Source organism: Notolepis coatsorum (assembly GCF_963971535.1).
Source record: "Notolepis coatsorum genome assembly, chromosome: 6".
Taxonomy (NCBI): Eukaryota; Metazoa; Chordata; class Actinopteri; order Aulopiformes; family Paralepididae; genus Notolepis; species Notolepis coatsorum.
Window position 1 is genome coordinate 184,727,926 of NC_140170.1, and position 16,966 is coordinate 184,744,891.

The window sequence follows — 16,966 nt, forward strand, 5'->3', positions numbered from 1 at the left end:
GTATGCAGTATAACATGTGTATATATGAAGCAGTAGTATGCAGTATAACATGTGTATATATGAAGCAGTAGTATGCAGTATAACATGTGTATATGATGAAGCAGTAGTATGCAGTATAACATGTGTATATGATGAAGCAGCAGTATGCAGTATAACATGTGTATATGATGAAGCAGCAGTATGCAGTATAACATGTGTATATGATGAAGCAGCAGTATGCAGTATAACATGTGTATATGATGAAGCAGCAGTATGCAGTATAACATGTGTATATGATGAAGCAGCAGTATGCAGTATAACATGTATATATATGAAGCAGTAGTATGCAGTATAACATGTGTATATATGAAGCAGTAGTATGCAGTATAACATGTGTATATGATGAAGCAGCAGTATGCAGTATAACATGTATATATGATGAAGCAGCAGTATGCAGTATAACGTGTATATATGAAGCAGTAGTATGCAGTATAACATGTGTATATATGAAGCAGCAGTATGCAGTATAACATGTGTATATGATGAAGCAGCAGTATACAGTATAACATGTATATATGATGAAGCAGCAGTATGCAGTATAACATGTGTATATATGAAGCAGTAGTATGCAGTATAACATGTGTATATGATGAAGCAGCAGTATGCAGTATAACATGTGTATATATATGAAGCAGTAGTATGCAGTATAACATGTGTATATGTCTATGACGAAGCAGCAGTATGCAGTATAACATGTGTATATGATGAAGCCAGTGTGACCAGTGGTTTCACTAATATGAATAGGTATGCGTCACTGTGTGTGTGTGTGTATATATATATATAGTTTTTAACTTGAATTTGAGGACTGTTTATTGAAGTCTCAGGTGTATACTAGTTAACGGGTTGTTTATTGAATTATATACTAGTTAACGGGTTGTTTATTGAATTATATACTAGTTAACGGGTTGTTTATTGAATTATATACTAGTTAACGGGTTGTTTATTGAATTATATACTAGTTAACAGGTTGTTTATTTAAGTCTATACTAGTTAACGGGTTGTTTATTGAATTATATACTAGTTAACGGGTTGTTTATTGAATTATATACTAGTTAACAGGTTGTTTATTGAATTATATACTAGTTAACGGGTTGTTTATTGAATTATATACTAGTTAACGGGTTGTTTATTTAAGTCTATACTAGTTAACGGGTTGTTTATTGAATTATATACTAGTTAACGGGTTGTTTATTGAAGTCTATACTAGTTAACGGGTTGTTTATTGAAGTCTATACTAGTTAACGGGTTGTTTATTGAATTATATACTAGTTAACGGGTTGTTTATTTTTCAATACTAGTTAATGGGTTGTTTATTGAAGTATATACTATTTAACGGGTTGTTTATTGAATTATAAACTAGTTAATGGGTTGTTTATGTAAGGGATAATGTATAGCTACGAGGTCATTGTCGCAAAATAATTGACCGACGCGGAGTTTAAAATACCGAGGCGCAGCGCCGAGGTGTTTTAAACATCAATGAAGGTCAATTATTTTGCAACAATGATCGAGTATAGCTATACATTATCCCGCTTATTACATGGCTAACTTACTAACAATATACCTAATTCATTTTACATCGACAAGACGAGATCAAATGCAGACGCAGTTCTGTTCTGGCTCCGCTGTCATCGGAGCCAGCATTTCGGCGAATGTGAAAAGGGGTTGTTTATTGACATCTCAGTTGGATACTAGTTAACACTTTCAGAGCCCAAGCTTAATCTTGATTTACCGCTTGAATGCCCACCATCCACTTCAATGTTAGCGTTAATAACGCCTAATCTATGTTTTAAATTATGGCTGTGTCTAATCTGCCCGTCGCTTATCAATGACTCGTTTTCCAGTCAACATTGTCGAATCGGATTGTTTTTTTATCGGTTCATTTTAGTTTTATAGCATTTTGAAAAGCCCTCGTTTTCAAGGGAAATATAAATATTCCATGATAATCGCCCTTTACTGGAATATTCTAGAATACATGTAATTTTTCGGCCTATTTATGAATCGTTTTCAAATAAACGCTAGATTATCGATAGTATATGTGTACGTATGCACGCTATATAGGCGATCTGAAAAATCGATTCTCTGATTTCCTCAAAGCGATCGCCCACACACACACACGGCGAACGCTGAGATCTCAGTGAATACAACTCTGATTATCCCAAGACTTGTAAAATAGATTCCTTACCTCAGATCAGATGTTCTCCAAAAAGATCATTCCAATTCCTGATCGCCATTCCAAAAATCGATCGCTTTTATTGATCCAACGCTACATACTGTATTATGTATTCCACGCTGTTCTGAGGCTCCACAATGAATCCGATCGGCTCGGGTTACATGCCTGAGAAGTAAAAATGTGGATTCCGGATTTTTCTTTTCTCATCCATTTTCATTGAGTCCATTCCAAAAGGGTGCATTACCATCTGGGAGACGATAGGGGGCGTTTTTTTCCCACATCTGAGCTCCTACAGGGGCTGCATACCAATGGGAGACTCGGTTGATGAAATATGAATTCAGATCGCTAATAAAAAAATAAAACGCTAATTGTCGTCGTGGGCATTCAGGCATTGGGCTGATCTTATCACGTTTTGGGCATTGAAAGTGTTAAGGGGTTGTTTATTGAATTATATACTAGTTAAGGGGTTGTTTATTGAAGTCTATACTAGTTAAAGGTAGTGATGCACGATATATCGGCCGGCGATATAATATCGGCCGATATGGCCGTTTTTCTACACATCGGTATCGGTCCGATATCAAGATAGGGCCAATATTTTTTTTTTTTTTTTATCTTTTTTTTTTTTTTTTTTACATGTTTTGGCCTTAAATGGTTTCAAAATATCAGTCATTTCTGAAAATAAGTTACAAAAGTAAAGATATATGCGTTTTGGAAAATAGCTCTTTATTTGATTATCATAAAAAAGTGTTTTCTATACAGAGATATCGACATCGGTAAATATCGGTATCGGCCAGAACAGCAATATTAATATCGGTTATCGGTATCGGCCACAATTTTCACATCGGTGCATCACTAGTTAAGGGTTGTTTATTGAAGTCCATACTAGTTAAGGGGTTGTTTATTGAAGTCTATACTAGTTAAGGTGTTGTGTATTGAAGTCTATACTAGTTAAGGTGTTGTGTATTGAAGTCTATACTAGTTAAGGGTTGTGTATTGAAGTCTATACTAGTTAAGGGTTGTGTATTGAAGTCTATACTAGTTAAGGGTTGTGTATTGAAGTCTATACTAGTTAAGGGTTGTGTATGGACGTCTATACTAGTTAAGGGTTGTGTATTGAAGTCTATACTAGTTAAGGGTTGTGTATTGAAGTCTATACTAGTTAAGGGTTGTGTATGGACGTCTATACTAGTTAAGGGTTGTGTATGGACGTCTCTTGCCTGGCTTGAGGCATCATAAGGTAGTGGATGCTAGTTAAGGGTTGTGTATGGACGTCTCTTGCCTGGCTTGAGGCATCATAAGGTAGTGGATGCTAGTTAAGGGTTGTGTATGGACGTCTCTTGCCTGGCTTGAGGCATCATAAGGTAGTGGATGCTAGTTAAGGGTTGTGTATGGACGTCTCTTGCCTGGCTTGAGGCATCATAAGGTAGTGGATGCTAGTTAAGGGTTGTGTATGGACGTCTCTTGCCTGGCTTGAGGCATCATCAGGTAGTGGATGCTGCTGGAGTCCTTGGCCTCCACAGAGGCCGGGTCGACCAGGTGACGCAGGTTGTGGTACATCATCTCCGTGATGAAGGGAGTGAACGGAGCCTAGAGGAGAGAGAGAGAGAGAGGGAGGAGAGAGAGAGAGAGAAAGTGAGAGGAGAGAGATATAGAGAGAGAGAGAGAGAGAGAGAGAGAGAGAGAGAGAGAGAGAGACAATCAGAGGTGGAGTGAGGAAGAGGCGGGTTGGAGAGAGGGATGAGAGAGAGATAGATAGAGAGAGATAGATAGAGAGATAGAGTTTTTCGACATCCCACCTAAGACTCTTATCATTCGGCGCTACACTTTCTGATTATGAATATGTAACGGAACATAAGGGCACTGTCGCTAACGTTAGTCGACCGAAATCAATTAGCAACATCACCGGTACTACTAGCTAGCTGGCTAACTAGCTAACGCTAACTACTGTAGCTCCCGTCAAAACGAACGGGTTGGTATGGCCATTGTGTTATTTATATTTGACAATAGCTATTTATGGGTGGAATATTCTGATTATAGCTCACTAGATCAGTCACATTAAAATTTTGGAATACACAAATGTGGCTGGGGGAACTGATTCACTCAGCATGAATGGACTATAATGGAATGGAATGGAAACAATTAAATATTGATTTCAAAAACGGCTTTCGCCGTTCTTGGCGTTCAACGCATGGCAGGCAAACACGGCGTAACTCGTTCTTGGCGCAGGATGTGTTAACCATAATGACTACATGGCTAACCCCTCACCTTACCCATAACGACTACATGCCTAACCACTCACCTTACCCATAACGACTACATGCCTAACCCCTCACCTTACCCATAGCGACTACATGCACTCACCTTACCCATAACGACTACATGCCTAACCACTCACCTTACCCATAATGACTACATGCCTAACCACTCACCTTACCCATAACGACTACATGCCTAACCACTCACCTTACCCATAACGACTACATGCCTAACCCCTCACCTTACCCATAGCGACTACATGCCTAACCCCTCACCTTACCCATAACGACTACATGCCTAACCCCTCACCTTACCCATAGCGACTACATGCCTAACCGCTCACCTTACCCATAACGACTACATGCCTAACCCCTCACCTTACCCATAACGACTACATGCCTAACCCCTCACCTTACCCATAACGACTACATGCCTAACCCCTCACCTTAACTTGTTAAGCCCTAGCCCTATTTTCTGAAAATACATACCTAAGTAAATGGAAGATCGCTCCACTACTACAAGGTCCATTTGCATGTTCCTGGTATCTAGAGACATCTATGGACCTCAGGGAATGTATTCCCAGTGTCAGAAATACTGTGTCTGTTACTAGGCTTGAGTAAATTGTGATGCAACAAAAGGAGAATATAAATTATGACAGTTATACAGTTTTCTCTGACCCCAGGTCAGATTATGTGCTAATAACGCACTGTAGTGGAGAGAGAGAGAGAGAGAGAGAGAGAGAGAGAGAGCTGGACTGTGTTGATGTGGTTCAGGCTCGCTCGCCCGCCCCGTGGCATGCTGCTTGCCCTCACATGCAGAACACATTGTGTTATAAATAAAAACTCCTACGGCTCATGAATAATGCATGCACATGTACACACACACACGTGTGTACACACACACACACAGTTGTTCACTCTCATCTTTCCCATATCTTTCTTACACTAGAATGTCCGTCTCTCTCTCTCATACACACACATTGTCTCTCGCTCTCCATCTCTCCCTCTCTCTAATACACTCATCACACACATTATCTCATTCTCTCTCTCTTCCTCTTGAAACACAATCGTTCTCCCGCCCACAAATGCACTTTCACTCGCTGACAAATACAAATGATCTCTCTCTCTCTCTCTCTCTCTCTCTCTCTCTGTTAAACACGCACAAACAAAATCACTCTTACAAGCATGCACAATATCCTCTCTCTCTCTCAACCACAAACATGTGCACAACACACACACACGCTGTCTCTCTCTCAAGAGAATACACAGTATTGACATACTGTATACATATACACTAGGGGTGTAACGGTACACATATCCGTACTGAACCGTTTCAGTACTGGACCTTCAGTTCAGTACGCGCCGTGTACCGAACGAATGCAACGGCACGTTAACTCTTTTTTGTGTGCAGAATTTAATTGAAGAAAAAAAAAGTTCACCCCTTCCCAAAATATAACTTGCGCAAAGAGGGCCGGATGTTCGTTCAGCCCACGCACAACACTGAGAGATTACCTGTAATTTAGCATAGCCTTATGGTGTGGCGAACGCACACACACACACACACACACACACTTAAGCACGCATCTGCACAGACACACAAACAAACACCGGCAGCCATCTGCCCGCACACCAACACACATTAACCATCTGTGTGTGTGTGTGTGTGTGTGTGTGTGTGTGTGTGTGTGTGTGTGTGTGTGTGTGTGTGTGTGTGTGTGTGTGTGTGTGTGTGTGTGTGTGTATGTGTGTGTGTGTAACTCACCGTGATGAGTCGTGTGTCTGTCAAAAGAGAATTAGTTCAAATATGTATGTCATCAGAATCCTCTATTATAGGATGCGTGTGCATGTTTGTTTGTGTGTGTGTGTTCCTGTGTGTGATGTGCGTCTCACCATCAGTCTGCACATGGAGAACAGGACGCTGAACAGGGTCTCCAGAGCTTGGACACAGTCCCCTGGTCCACTCTCTCCCTGGGGACAGACACACAGAGACATGTTGTTATTAACTCAATCTGCGCCGTCCACGTATATATACGTGTTTGCTCGACAATCGTTGAACGCCAATCACGTATAAATACGTGATGATTTACTGTATTACTGTTGAATGATGTTTTTGAGTTTGCAGTCCCTATACAGCTAAAGAGATTGGTTTTATCTGGTATCACAGCGGCTAAAAAGCTGATAGCATCACGATGGTATCAACCGGAAAAAATGTGCCGGAAGGTCTGGATTCTTACATATCTCGATGTGATTTATCTAGAAATATCTACAGCAAGAATTTTGGGTCTCAGTGAATCCAAAATTACAATGTGGTTAGAAGTGGTGGAGAGAATAAAAGCTAGCATATGAATTGTAGTGCCTGGTTAGGAGCGAAGGATAATGGATGGATTATCCAAGGGGGGGTCCGGGGGGGGGAACGAGCGAGAACATATGTGTGTAGGGTATTAGATATCAGGTATTAGGTGTATATCTTGTATAATACATTTATTTAAATGGTGATTTCATTGGATGTGCACTGTTAATTAATGCTTGTATATCTAATTTTTATGTTGTTATGTTTATGTTTATGTGTTTGTTTAAAAAATTATAAAAAAATTAAATATAAAAAAAAAGATACGTGATGATTGTCAGTTTTCCTTTTTTATTTTAATATTCTATTCAGTGTCACGGACCTATATGTTAGCGTTAACATACATTTGATTTGGAAATAGTAGCGTGTCCAGGGATGAAATGCTTTGAGCAGAATTCACGTAGCGCCCTATAACTCAGCTTTTCAGGAATTAGCCCGGATCACTCTGAAATTATACAATATTCACCACGGGATAACGCGCGAACGTATACATGGAAAAAATTTATTCTTTTTTGCATTTTCGACGGAAGATACTGACTGTCAAATGACCATAGTATTGTATCCATAGCTATAATATAGAATATAGATATAGCTCTACAAACAAGGTTACGCACCCCTATCTTTAAAGCGTGGCCCAGCTATAACGGGATACGGCTAATGGCTGGCAGTGAATGAGTTAAGGCTGTCAATCGATTAAAATATTTAATCTGATTAATCGCATGATTGCCCATAGTTAACTCGCGATTAACTCATTCAGCACCAATCACAAGTATAGTCGGGTTAACTCGCCATCACTTGAGCGCCAATCACGGGTATAGTCGGGTTTTGGTCGTTATTTCTTTTATTAGCGATATCCATTCATTTTCATCCATCCAGCCTGATGTTATCGTTGGGAATGGGCCTGAGCTCGCAAAAGGGCAAATACCGCCCCGGCTGGTATTGCACTCCACTGGGAATGGTATAGTTTTTTTTCTGGGACGATCCAAGCCGTGCAGCCGTGGTTTAAATAATCAGGCGAGGTAACCCGATTTCAACGATAGATCTGCAAGGCTGCCCCCCCCCCCCCCCCTCATATGCAATGCTGTTGAACGTGGCACGGACCTCCGCGCCCAGTACTTCAAATGGCAATCAGATAATTGGATTATTTCTTTTGCATTACATCAGATACAAGGTAAGAACATTATATATAAATGTTATCGTTTACATTTACATTTAGTCATTTAGCTGACGCTTTTATCCAAAGCGACTTACAAGTTCTGTACGACAAGTCATCAGGAAGGGTACAACTCTATCAGCTGAGCAACAATGTTCATCAAAGTGTTGAGTGCTACAGTGTAGGTTAGTATATTAGGACAAGTGCATGACAGTAAGGTTAGTTAGGGTTAGATATATATATATATATATATATATTTTTTTTTATTCAGATAATGGTTGAAGAAGTGCGTCTTTATCGTTGATCTGATATGTATTTCTACCCCGATCGACGCTGTATCTGTGTGTGTATGTGTGGCTGTTTTCCGTTGGGTGCAGGGGGTGGGGGGGGGGGGGGGGGCGCCGTGCTACGAGGGCCATTTCATGTATGCACGAGGAAGGACAATAATGATGATCTAGCGTTGATTTCAGGAAGATTCGATAATCAGCCGAAAAATTACAACGTGTTTTGTGTATTCCACTAAAGGGCTATTATCGCGTCTTTCTCTGGAATGACTAGAAATCACCAAAACTATACTCGTATTCAAAACGGTATAAAACGGAAATGTACCGATGAAAAAACAATCCGTTTCATACATGTTGACTGCAAGCAACTCACTGATAATCGACAAGTGTATTAATGTAGCCATAATTTAAGATATATTTTAAGCACTCGCAAATCTCCCAGTCCTCCCATTGATTAAAGCGGTGGAGCTCTAGCGCCCTCTCACGCACTTAAGCGGTGGCGTCCAATGAGTTAATTGCAAATTAATCGCGTATTTTTTATCTGTTCTAAATCTACCTTAAACGGATCTTTTTCAAGTTTTAATACTCTTATCAACATGAGTCAACAAATGCTTGCTTTATGCATCCATTTAACACAAAAGGATGACCCTCATGCATTGCAAATTTGCATCAAACAATGAATAAAGTGTGCATGAAATAATAGGGGAAAGAAAACGTTAGGAACTTGTTACATTCACCCACACAAGGGCTGAGGACTCGTGTGCCTCTCTCTCTATCTTTGAGTCAGAAACAAACAAAAATAATATCAATAATACACCCGAGTGAAGTCTAGTAAAAAGTGAATCTTGCATTAAAAAAGATAGTGGTGTTAATAATGCGTTAACTTTGACAGCCTTAGTTGTTATGCTTTGTGGGGACATTCCAGACTTACATTAATTCCCTAATTACCAACCCCTTACCCTCACCTTAACGACTGCATGCCTAACTAACCCATTACCCTTACATTAACCTCTTAACCATAATGCATACATTAGGGCTGTCCCCGACTAAGGATTTGTATAGTCGACTTGTAGTCGACGAAAGTAGCCGACAGTCGACTATGAAAGAAAAAAAAGTATAATATTAAAAAAATTATAAAAAATGTATCATTCCATTTGGGCTGTGGGGGTGCTCAATGTCTGAAGGAGTCGACTGAAGGCGTCTTGTCCTCTGCGAAATATTTGTCTAGTGTGTTCATTCGATGGGTGAAATCCTCTTTCAGAGCCTCTGTGCCTGTTTTCTTAGGCAGTTAGCCTCTGGTATGCGTGCCATTAGCGTTAGCCTCGCTTCTAGGCCTCTTTGCTTTTGGAAAGAATGATAAAAAAAAATAAAAATTTAAGAAAGAAGAAAAAAATATTCAATTTTTTTGCATTCGACTAAGAGGTTGGCAGTCGACTACAGCTCCTTTAGATCGATTAGTCGACTATTCGACTAATAGGGGTCAGCCCTAGCATACATGCATAACCCCTTACCCTCACCTTAACCATAACGACTACATGCCTAACTAACCCATTACCCTTACATTAACCTCTTAATCATGCATAACCGCTCACATCAACCATAGTGACTACATGCCTAACTAACCCCTTACCCTTAACCATAATGACTACATGCCTGACCCCTTACACTTACACTAATCATAACCCCTTACCTAACCTTACACTTACACTAATCATAACACCTTACCTAACCATACACTTACACTAATCATCATACACCCTTACCCATAACCCCTTACCTTAACGCAGCCTGCCAGGCAGAACCAACAGGACCACAAATAGTTTCTTCCCCTCAGCTGTCAGACTTCTGAATCAAAACTCTACTTAGCCCACTGCACCTCACCTGTGTATATAGCCATAGCTTATGTAGACTTTATTTTAATGATTAATTTTTATTCTCACCATTGCACATTGTGCTAACCGTTGCACTTTACTGTACAGTTTTATTTATGTGTCTTATATTGCAACTGATATTGTACTGTGTGATGACAATAAAGTAGTGATGCACCGATGTGAAAATTGTGGCCGATACCGATAACCGATATTAATATTGCTGTTCTGGCCGATACCGATATTTACCGATGTCGATATCTCTGTATAGAAAACACTTTTTTTATGATCATCAAATAAAGAGCTATTTTTCCAAAACGCATTTTTTTCCTTCAGAAATGACTTATATTTTTAAACTATTTAAGGCCAAAACAAGTAAAAAAAAAATCATAACCCCTTACCTTACACTAATCATAAGCCCTGACCCTCAAACAGATCCCTCACCTCATGAGGTTTGGATAACGTGCCACAAGGACGCGTTCATCACTTGTTTGGTCAGGACATTAGGAAAACACACACACAAGCACACACACAAACACACACACTATCAAAATCAATATGGCTTGGCACAGAGATAAAACTGCTCACACTCTCTATCACACACACACACACACACACACACACACAAACACATGCACCCACACACACACATAATATGGTCCCCGTGGCCTAGCATGAGATAAAGCTGCCAGCTTGTGCATCCACACACACACACAAGCACGCCCACACACACTCCTTCCCAGCTCGTGCATCCACACACACAAGCACGCCCACACACACTCCTTCCCAGCAGCTCGTGCATCCACTAGGGATGGGCATTTTTAAGAAGAATCCAGATCGATTGATCGCATGCTATACTCGAATGATCGTGAATTACTCGTGGAGGAAAACGCTGTACAAAATAAACGTCTTTTCCGGTGTTTTAGACTTTGCTCTTTTATTTTGAAACCCCCCGACCGGAAGTATTGTTGTTATTATCGCTAGCGGAACCTATCTATGAGCGGACAACTTGTGTCGTCCGGTTCTGTGTTTTTGAGCTAACGTTAATACAAATGTTGAGATTGTTGGTGAACAACTAACTTTAGGTTAGTTTTAACGTTAGCTACTAACATTTGATGCAGCTACTACAGGCAATCGACGATGAGGAGGAAGAGCTGCTGATTTTAATCGGCAGCGCGTCAGAGCCGTATATAATAGAATAGCCCTGTGGCGCGTAGGCACGACAGCGCAGATCGAAACTACCTGTTGTATTAAATTAATTGATGTTTAACTTGTCCCTGTGTAATGAAATATATGATAATTTGAGAGTGATGTGACAGAGTGATGATGTCACAGAGTGATGTGTCAGAGTGATGTGTCAGAGTGATGTGTCAGAGTGATGATGTCACAGAGTGATGTGACAGAGTGATGATATCACAGAGTGATGATATCACAGAGTGATGATGTGACAGAGTGTCACAGAGTGATGTGACAGAGTGATGATGTGACAGAGTGATGTGTCAGAGTGATGATGTCACAGAGTGATGTCACAGAGTGATGATGTCACAGAGTGATGATGTCACAGAGTGATGTCCTCACCTTGAGGCGTCGTCGGTTGGTCCTGACGTACCAGTTGGTGAGCATGTCCACGAACTTGACCAGGCGTGGCACCACCGTGTAGAGGCGGTAGGCTGGAGGAGGAGAGACCCAACAGGAGACGTTACACCGACACCGACAGTCTCACGGTATCTCCAGTAACACAGTATCCCCGACACACCACAAACCGCCTGGGCCGGTCCTTTATACCGACAGCCATCAGGCTCTATACAACAAAGGGCTCCGGCGGCCGGTTCGCGTCTATACTTTTTTTTATTTTTTTTGTATCCACTTTTTCTCCCATTTTTCTATATTTTCTCCCATCCCAATTTCGTATCATCCAATTCAACCCTCCCCTGTCACGAACGCTGTTTCTTGCCTCCCACAAGCCGGCTGCAATGTGGACTAAGTCATACAGCACAAGTCCCCTCCGGTACTTGAGGTAACAGCAGTCGCATCTTTTCACCTGCGCAGCTCGATCTCTCAGTGGCGAGGAGTAACGCGTGGGAGGCTCACGCTGCCCCCGACACTTCCTGATTCTACTGCGCAGGCGCACCAACCGACCTGTAGGAGTCGCTGTCCACAACGCCAGATCCCCACCCATCAGTTTCCCACCCCCTAATACTGCCAATGTGTATTAGTACGGACGACCAGCTAAACTGAAAGCAATGTGGAGCGCTGGGCTCGAACAGGCGAGCCCAGCGTCTCCAGTATTCGTGGCGAGCGCCTTGCCCACTACGCCACGTTGCTGCCCGTTCGCGTCTATACTTTTACCAACAAACTTCCAGTTCCGCGTTCGCGTTCTGCGATCGGATTGGCCACTGACGTTTCTGGTCATGTGTAGGGATGGGTACCTTTCACATTTGAACCGATACGGTACCGGTACCTGTGAATCGATACCGATACCCAACGGTACCTTTTTTCGGTACTTTAGTCTCAAGAAATTTAATTTACCTACCTCAGTCGTGAAAAAAATTATCCAAACTTCAAATAACGATCTGTATCGTTAGTGGCTTAGCTTGGCATCACACTGCACAAGGGAGGCCAAGCGGAGCCACTGGCTGACAAATACACCCCGCTGACAGCCCCCCCACAACCATCAGAACAGGGAGGGCCGAGCCCCCCCGACCCCCCCTAATGGCGGGTAGCCCCCCTATTAGGGACGTCACGGGAGGGCGACGGACCCAACCGTGTGAAGAGGCACTCGAGCAACTCAACGCACAGGGTGAGCAGACCGTGGCTTGACCCCACGACTACACACACGCACAACCCGCATGCCACCCGGGAACGAACGGAGGAACAACCTCGTTACTGCCCCCAGAATCACGGGGTCAAGGGCAAACCCAACCCCGTGGCAAGGCCGTAGCAGCGGAGCACGAAGGAAGACCCAGACCCACCAAAAGGACTGGACTCCCTAGAATGGGGGCCCGGAGAAGTCCATGATGCCAGCATCAAGACCCCACCAGGTGGGCACGTAGTGCCCCGCCCCCCACATCGCCAGCGTATTCGGACAAAGGCCCCTCAGTTACTGCACCTGGTATTCCCAGGCGGAATCCCATCCAAGTACTAACCAGGCCAGAACCTGCTTAGCTTCCGAGATCGGACGAGATCGGGCGTGTTCAGGTTGGTATGGCCGTAAGCCGAGCGGGCCCCGTCCCCCCAATAGTACACCGCCTGGCACACTGACCCTGCAGAACAGGCAGTCAGCATGGCCGTAATCACACAAAAAAGGTTTACCAACGGAAGCAGGCAGCGCACCGGGGAAAAACCAGGCAACAGGCTGTTAACCCTAGCCTGGAGACTGCGGACGAGACAGGCGCCAGAGGGGACAGCTGAACACAGCCGCCCCGGCGGAAGGAGCGTAAGCTGGCGGTGTTGCATGACCAAGCCTCCATTTAAAAACCCCCACCCAGAGGGGTCGAGGCAGAGAAGGCTGACACGATTGGCAGACGTCATGAACGTGCAGGGGCACCCTCAAACGGTGAACCCGGGAGTTGACACTGCTCCAACACACCAGGGAATCAACCACCTCGGTGTTACCCAATGCGGTGGTTGTTCCTATAACCCCTCAAGAAAAAACTCCAAAACACACCTGCGGGTATACACCGGCTATACCGCAGTACAAGTGTTTCAGTTTCCAAAAAGGGTTAACCCAGGCCTACGGGTCGCAAACATCACTTCGGACCGGGCCTGGCGGTACGGGAAGCACAGGGTCACCAGAGGAGGTCAAAAAACCACCCCCACAGGCCCCTCTTCGCCATGCGTGAGAGAGGAGCGAAAAATAATGGAGAACCAGCCCCTAAGCACACCGTACCTGGTATTCCCCGGCGGTCTCCCAACCAAGTACTAACCAGGACCAACCTGTGTAGCGGCCGAGATCCGACGAGATCGAGCGCGTACAGAATGGCATGGCTGTAAGCCATGACGACAGTGCTGAGTAAAAACATACCCAACCAGGGTCTCCATAGCGCTTAACCCTGTGACACCCAGACCGACCTGGCATTTTTCCCCCTGAAAAAAGCCCAAGTCCCTCAGGGTACCAGAACAGCAGATCTGCATCCCCGGCGGACAACGGGTTCAACTGATCTGGACCAGCGTGACCAGAACCAGTCCCGTGCCCTAACCACGCCGACATGCCTACTCCAGGAGAAGGGCAGATATGCGTGTTGATCTTAACATGAAAAGAAGGCGCCACCCAGACGTTCGGACGAACCGCGCCTGGTGGCCCACCCCAAGGGCGTGAGACCCCACCACATATGTTCAGATCCATCCCGTCATCATCCCCCAGACATGAACGAGAATCCGTCGACAACCCACCCAGGTCATGGGATGTGGTCGTCGGAAGAGGAAAAACCCCCATCTCAGTTGCTTTATAAAAACGCTGTTTCAACCACAAGCAACCAAGGCGTGCCAGTCAATCGCCTGTTTACAGCGAGCTAGCACTATACGTGCGTCGGGACACACCCCCATCAATGAACAGGCTAATTAGACCTGTCATTGAATCCCCAAGGCGCCCAGGGGAACGACAAGAGGGGTGTGACACTCCCTAACTCCAACACTTCTGGAATAGAAAGAAGGAAGCATCAACAGTATGTATCCCAGTCTACACAGCCGGGGTAAAAAATGTTCACATTTTTACATCCCACCACCCTCCCATAGGAAAGAGACGGGGATCCCCAGAGAGACTTCCCACGCGAGCTGTACAGATTGAAAAGAATATATTGCACCTTGAGCCATGTAAAAAACTGGTTTTAGGGCCTCCGGGGAAGAGGCACTGAACCCATACACACTCAATAAACGAATTGAATCGAATATACATACAATAGAAAAGGACCCTTCTAGAGGGTCCACTCACTTTGACAATCTGAGGAGGAAGGCTCTGTACTCTGATGGAGGCTTCCTCACATGGAAGAAGGAGTCCGAACTCACAGAAGGCCTGAATAGGCGCTTGGTGAGGAGGAGCCCTGACCACCCCCCCTGAAAACAGATCCATCACATGGACCTGAACAGCACACGGAAGTCCTACCAACAGAGACGCGCACGGTGACGTACTCTATGGCGGGGGAATTCCTGCGGTGCACACGCCCAATATACCAGGCCGTGGGACCAGGAACTCCCTCCCCCCCCCCCCCCCGTAACGTGCCGAACCGCCACGTGACGGGAACCTTGAAGGACAGGGGGTGTACCCCTGACCGACAGAACAATGGGGAGAGGAAAGGTTACCAGTTCACCCCTTTACGACCCCACACCCATGATACGATGTAACGACAAAAAGAGAATATGACACAGTCATAGTCAGCTCTATGAAGCGTTTCACAGCTCCACACAGCGCATGAGCTAACCTGCTATCTGATTTTTACTAAGGAAAAACACAGAATAGAGAGGGCTCTAAGAACCCCGGTCCAACATACACATGTGCTTCTGTGGCCAGTACAACCCAGTTGTAGGTCACATGACACACACAACCCATCATCACCTACAAAAAATGGCAAAAACACTCAACAGAGGAACGCCGTTTTTTTTCACAATGAGAGAATACATCATTCTTGATTAGTATCGACCACAGGCCTTGCTAAGCACACATGACAGCAACCAAACCAATTTCCCTTTAGGAAATAAGTTTCTCCAGCAGATTTAGCACAACCTCAGCAATCAAGCTAAGAGTTACATCGTATCCCTACCACACAAAAGACATAATTAATGCACAACATGTCTGACAGGAGGATGAAAAAGTCCCCAGGGAACCGGGGGGGAAAACACAATCCTCCTATTTTACCCTCAATACGGCCAGTTAAAACAGGAAAACCTGTTAATGTGTGAACACACTGTTCATTGTCATTACAGTCTGAGAAAGAACATTCTTTTACTCACTTGTCACCAAGCATAGCTTCATAGGTTAGTTGCCTTAGTAGTGAGTACACGGTACACATAAACACCATGATGTTTCTCACACAACAACCAGATCATTACATCACGATTTGCACGGAGAAGCTAACTGCCAGTGACAAGAAAACAGCTCACACATAACCCGCAACGTATCCTAAATGCATTGCAACAACACACGTTTTGGGAAAAAACACCGTTATTCACAATACATTTAGCAAAGTAAAACCAGAAGACGTGTTATGAGGTCTGGTCAACCCCGTTCCTACCCGGAACGCAGATCAGCGAAGTGCAGTCACAGACACCGTAGGAACACAGCCGTCCTGTGTTGTCCGAACTGGGTAGCGTCACCGCCCCAACCCGTACTACAGTCCCCCGTTGATGCAACCTTGCCGTCCAGGCTCAGGGCAGGGTCGACGAAACATCCCCTGTCAAGGATGACGTCGCGGTCAAGAGTGTAAAACATGTTAAAATCAAAGCACGTTCAACAGAATAGCATCAAGCTAACGGCGATCAGAAGCGAGCTCACGGCGGCGCGCGAGAAGCTAAGCTACCCCGCGCCAGCCATGGCCATAGCAGCAAGCTAACGTTACCTAGCGACCACGACATGCTAGCCCCGCAGCTAACAGCTGACTGGCTAATAGTAGGCCCTAAGCAGGCCATGCAGCGATCCAGCAGGCTAACGCAGCAGTTAACAGCTGACTGGCTAACCGTAAGCTATGAACATGTAAACAATGACATAACACTCACCCAGACAGGCCGCCGTTCTGAACCTCTCCTCACTTTTTAAGAGAAAAGAGAAAACAAGATGTCAACACCGCTTCACAACGGTGACTTTACCACATCCGACGGAATCAGCACAGTACCAACTGGCCTGTGTAGCTGACTTTGA

General features: G+C 44.2%; 1 protein-coding gene across 1 annotated transcript in view; it reads right to left on the minus strand.

The window, feature by feature from the left end:
• Positions 1–16,966, minus strand: part of iars1 (isoleucyl-tRNA synthetase 1) — a 202,370-nt gene that overhangs the window by 82,704 nt on the left and 102,700 nt on the right. Inside the window, exons 20-22 of the mRNA XM_084315958.1 lie at positions 11,695–11,786; positions 6,355–6,432; positions 3,675–3,796 (exon numbers count right to left, since the gene is read on the minus strand). Of these exons, the coding sequence (XP_084172084.1) occupies positions 3,675–3,796; positions 6,355–6,432; positions 11,695–11,786 (292 nt within the window). The remainder of the gene's footprint in view (positions 1–3,674; positions 3,797–6,354; positions 6,433–11,694; positions 11,787–16,966) is intronic.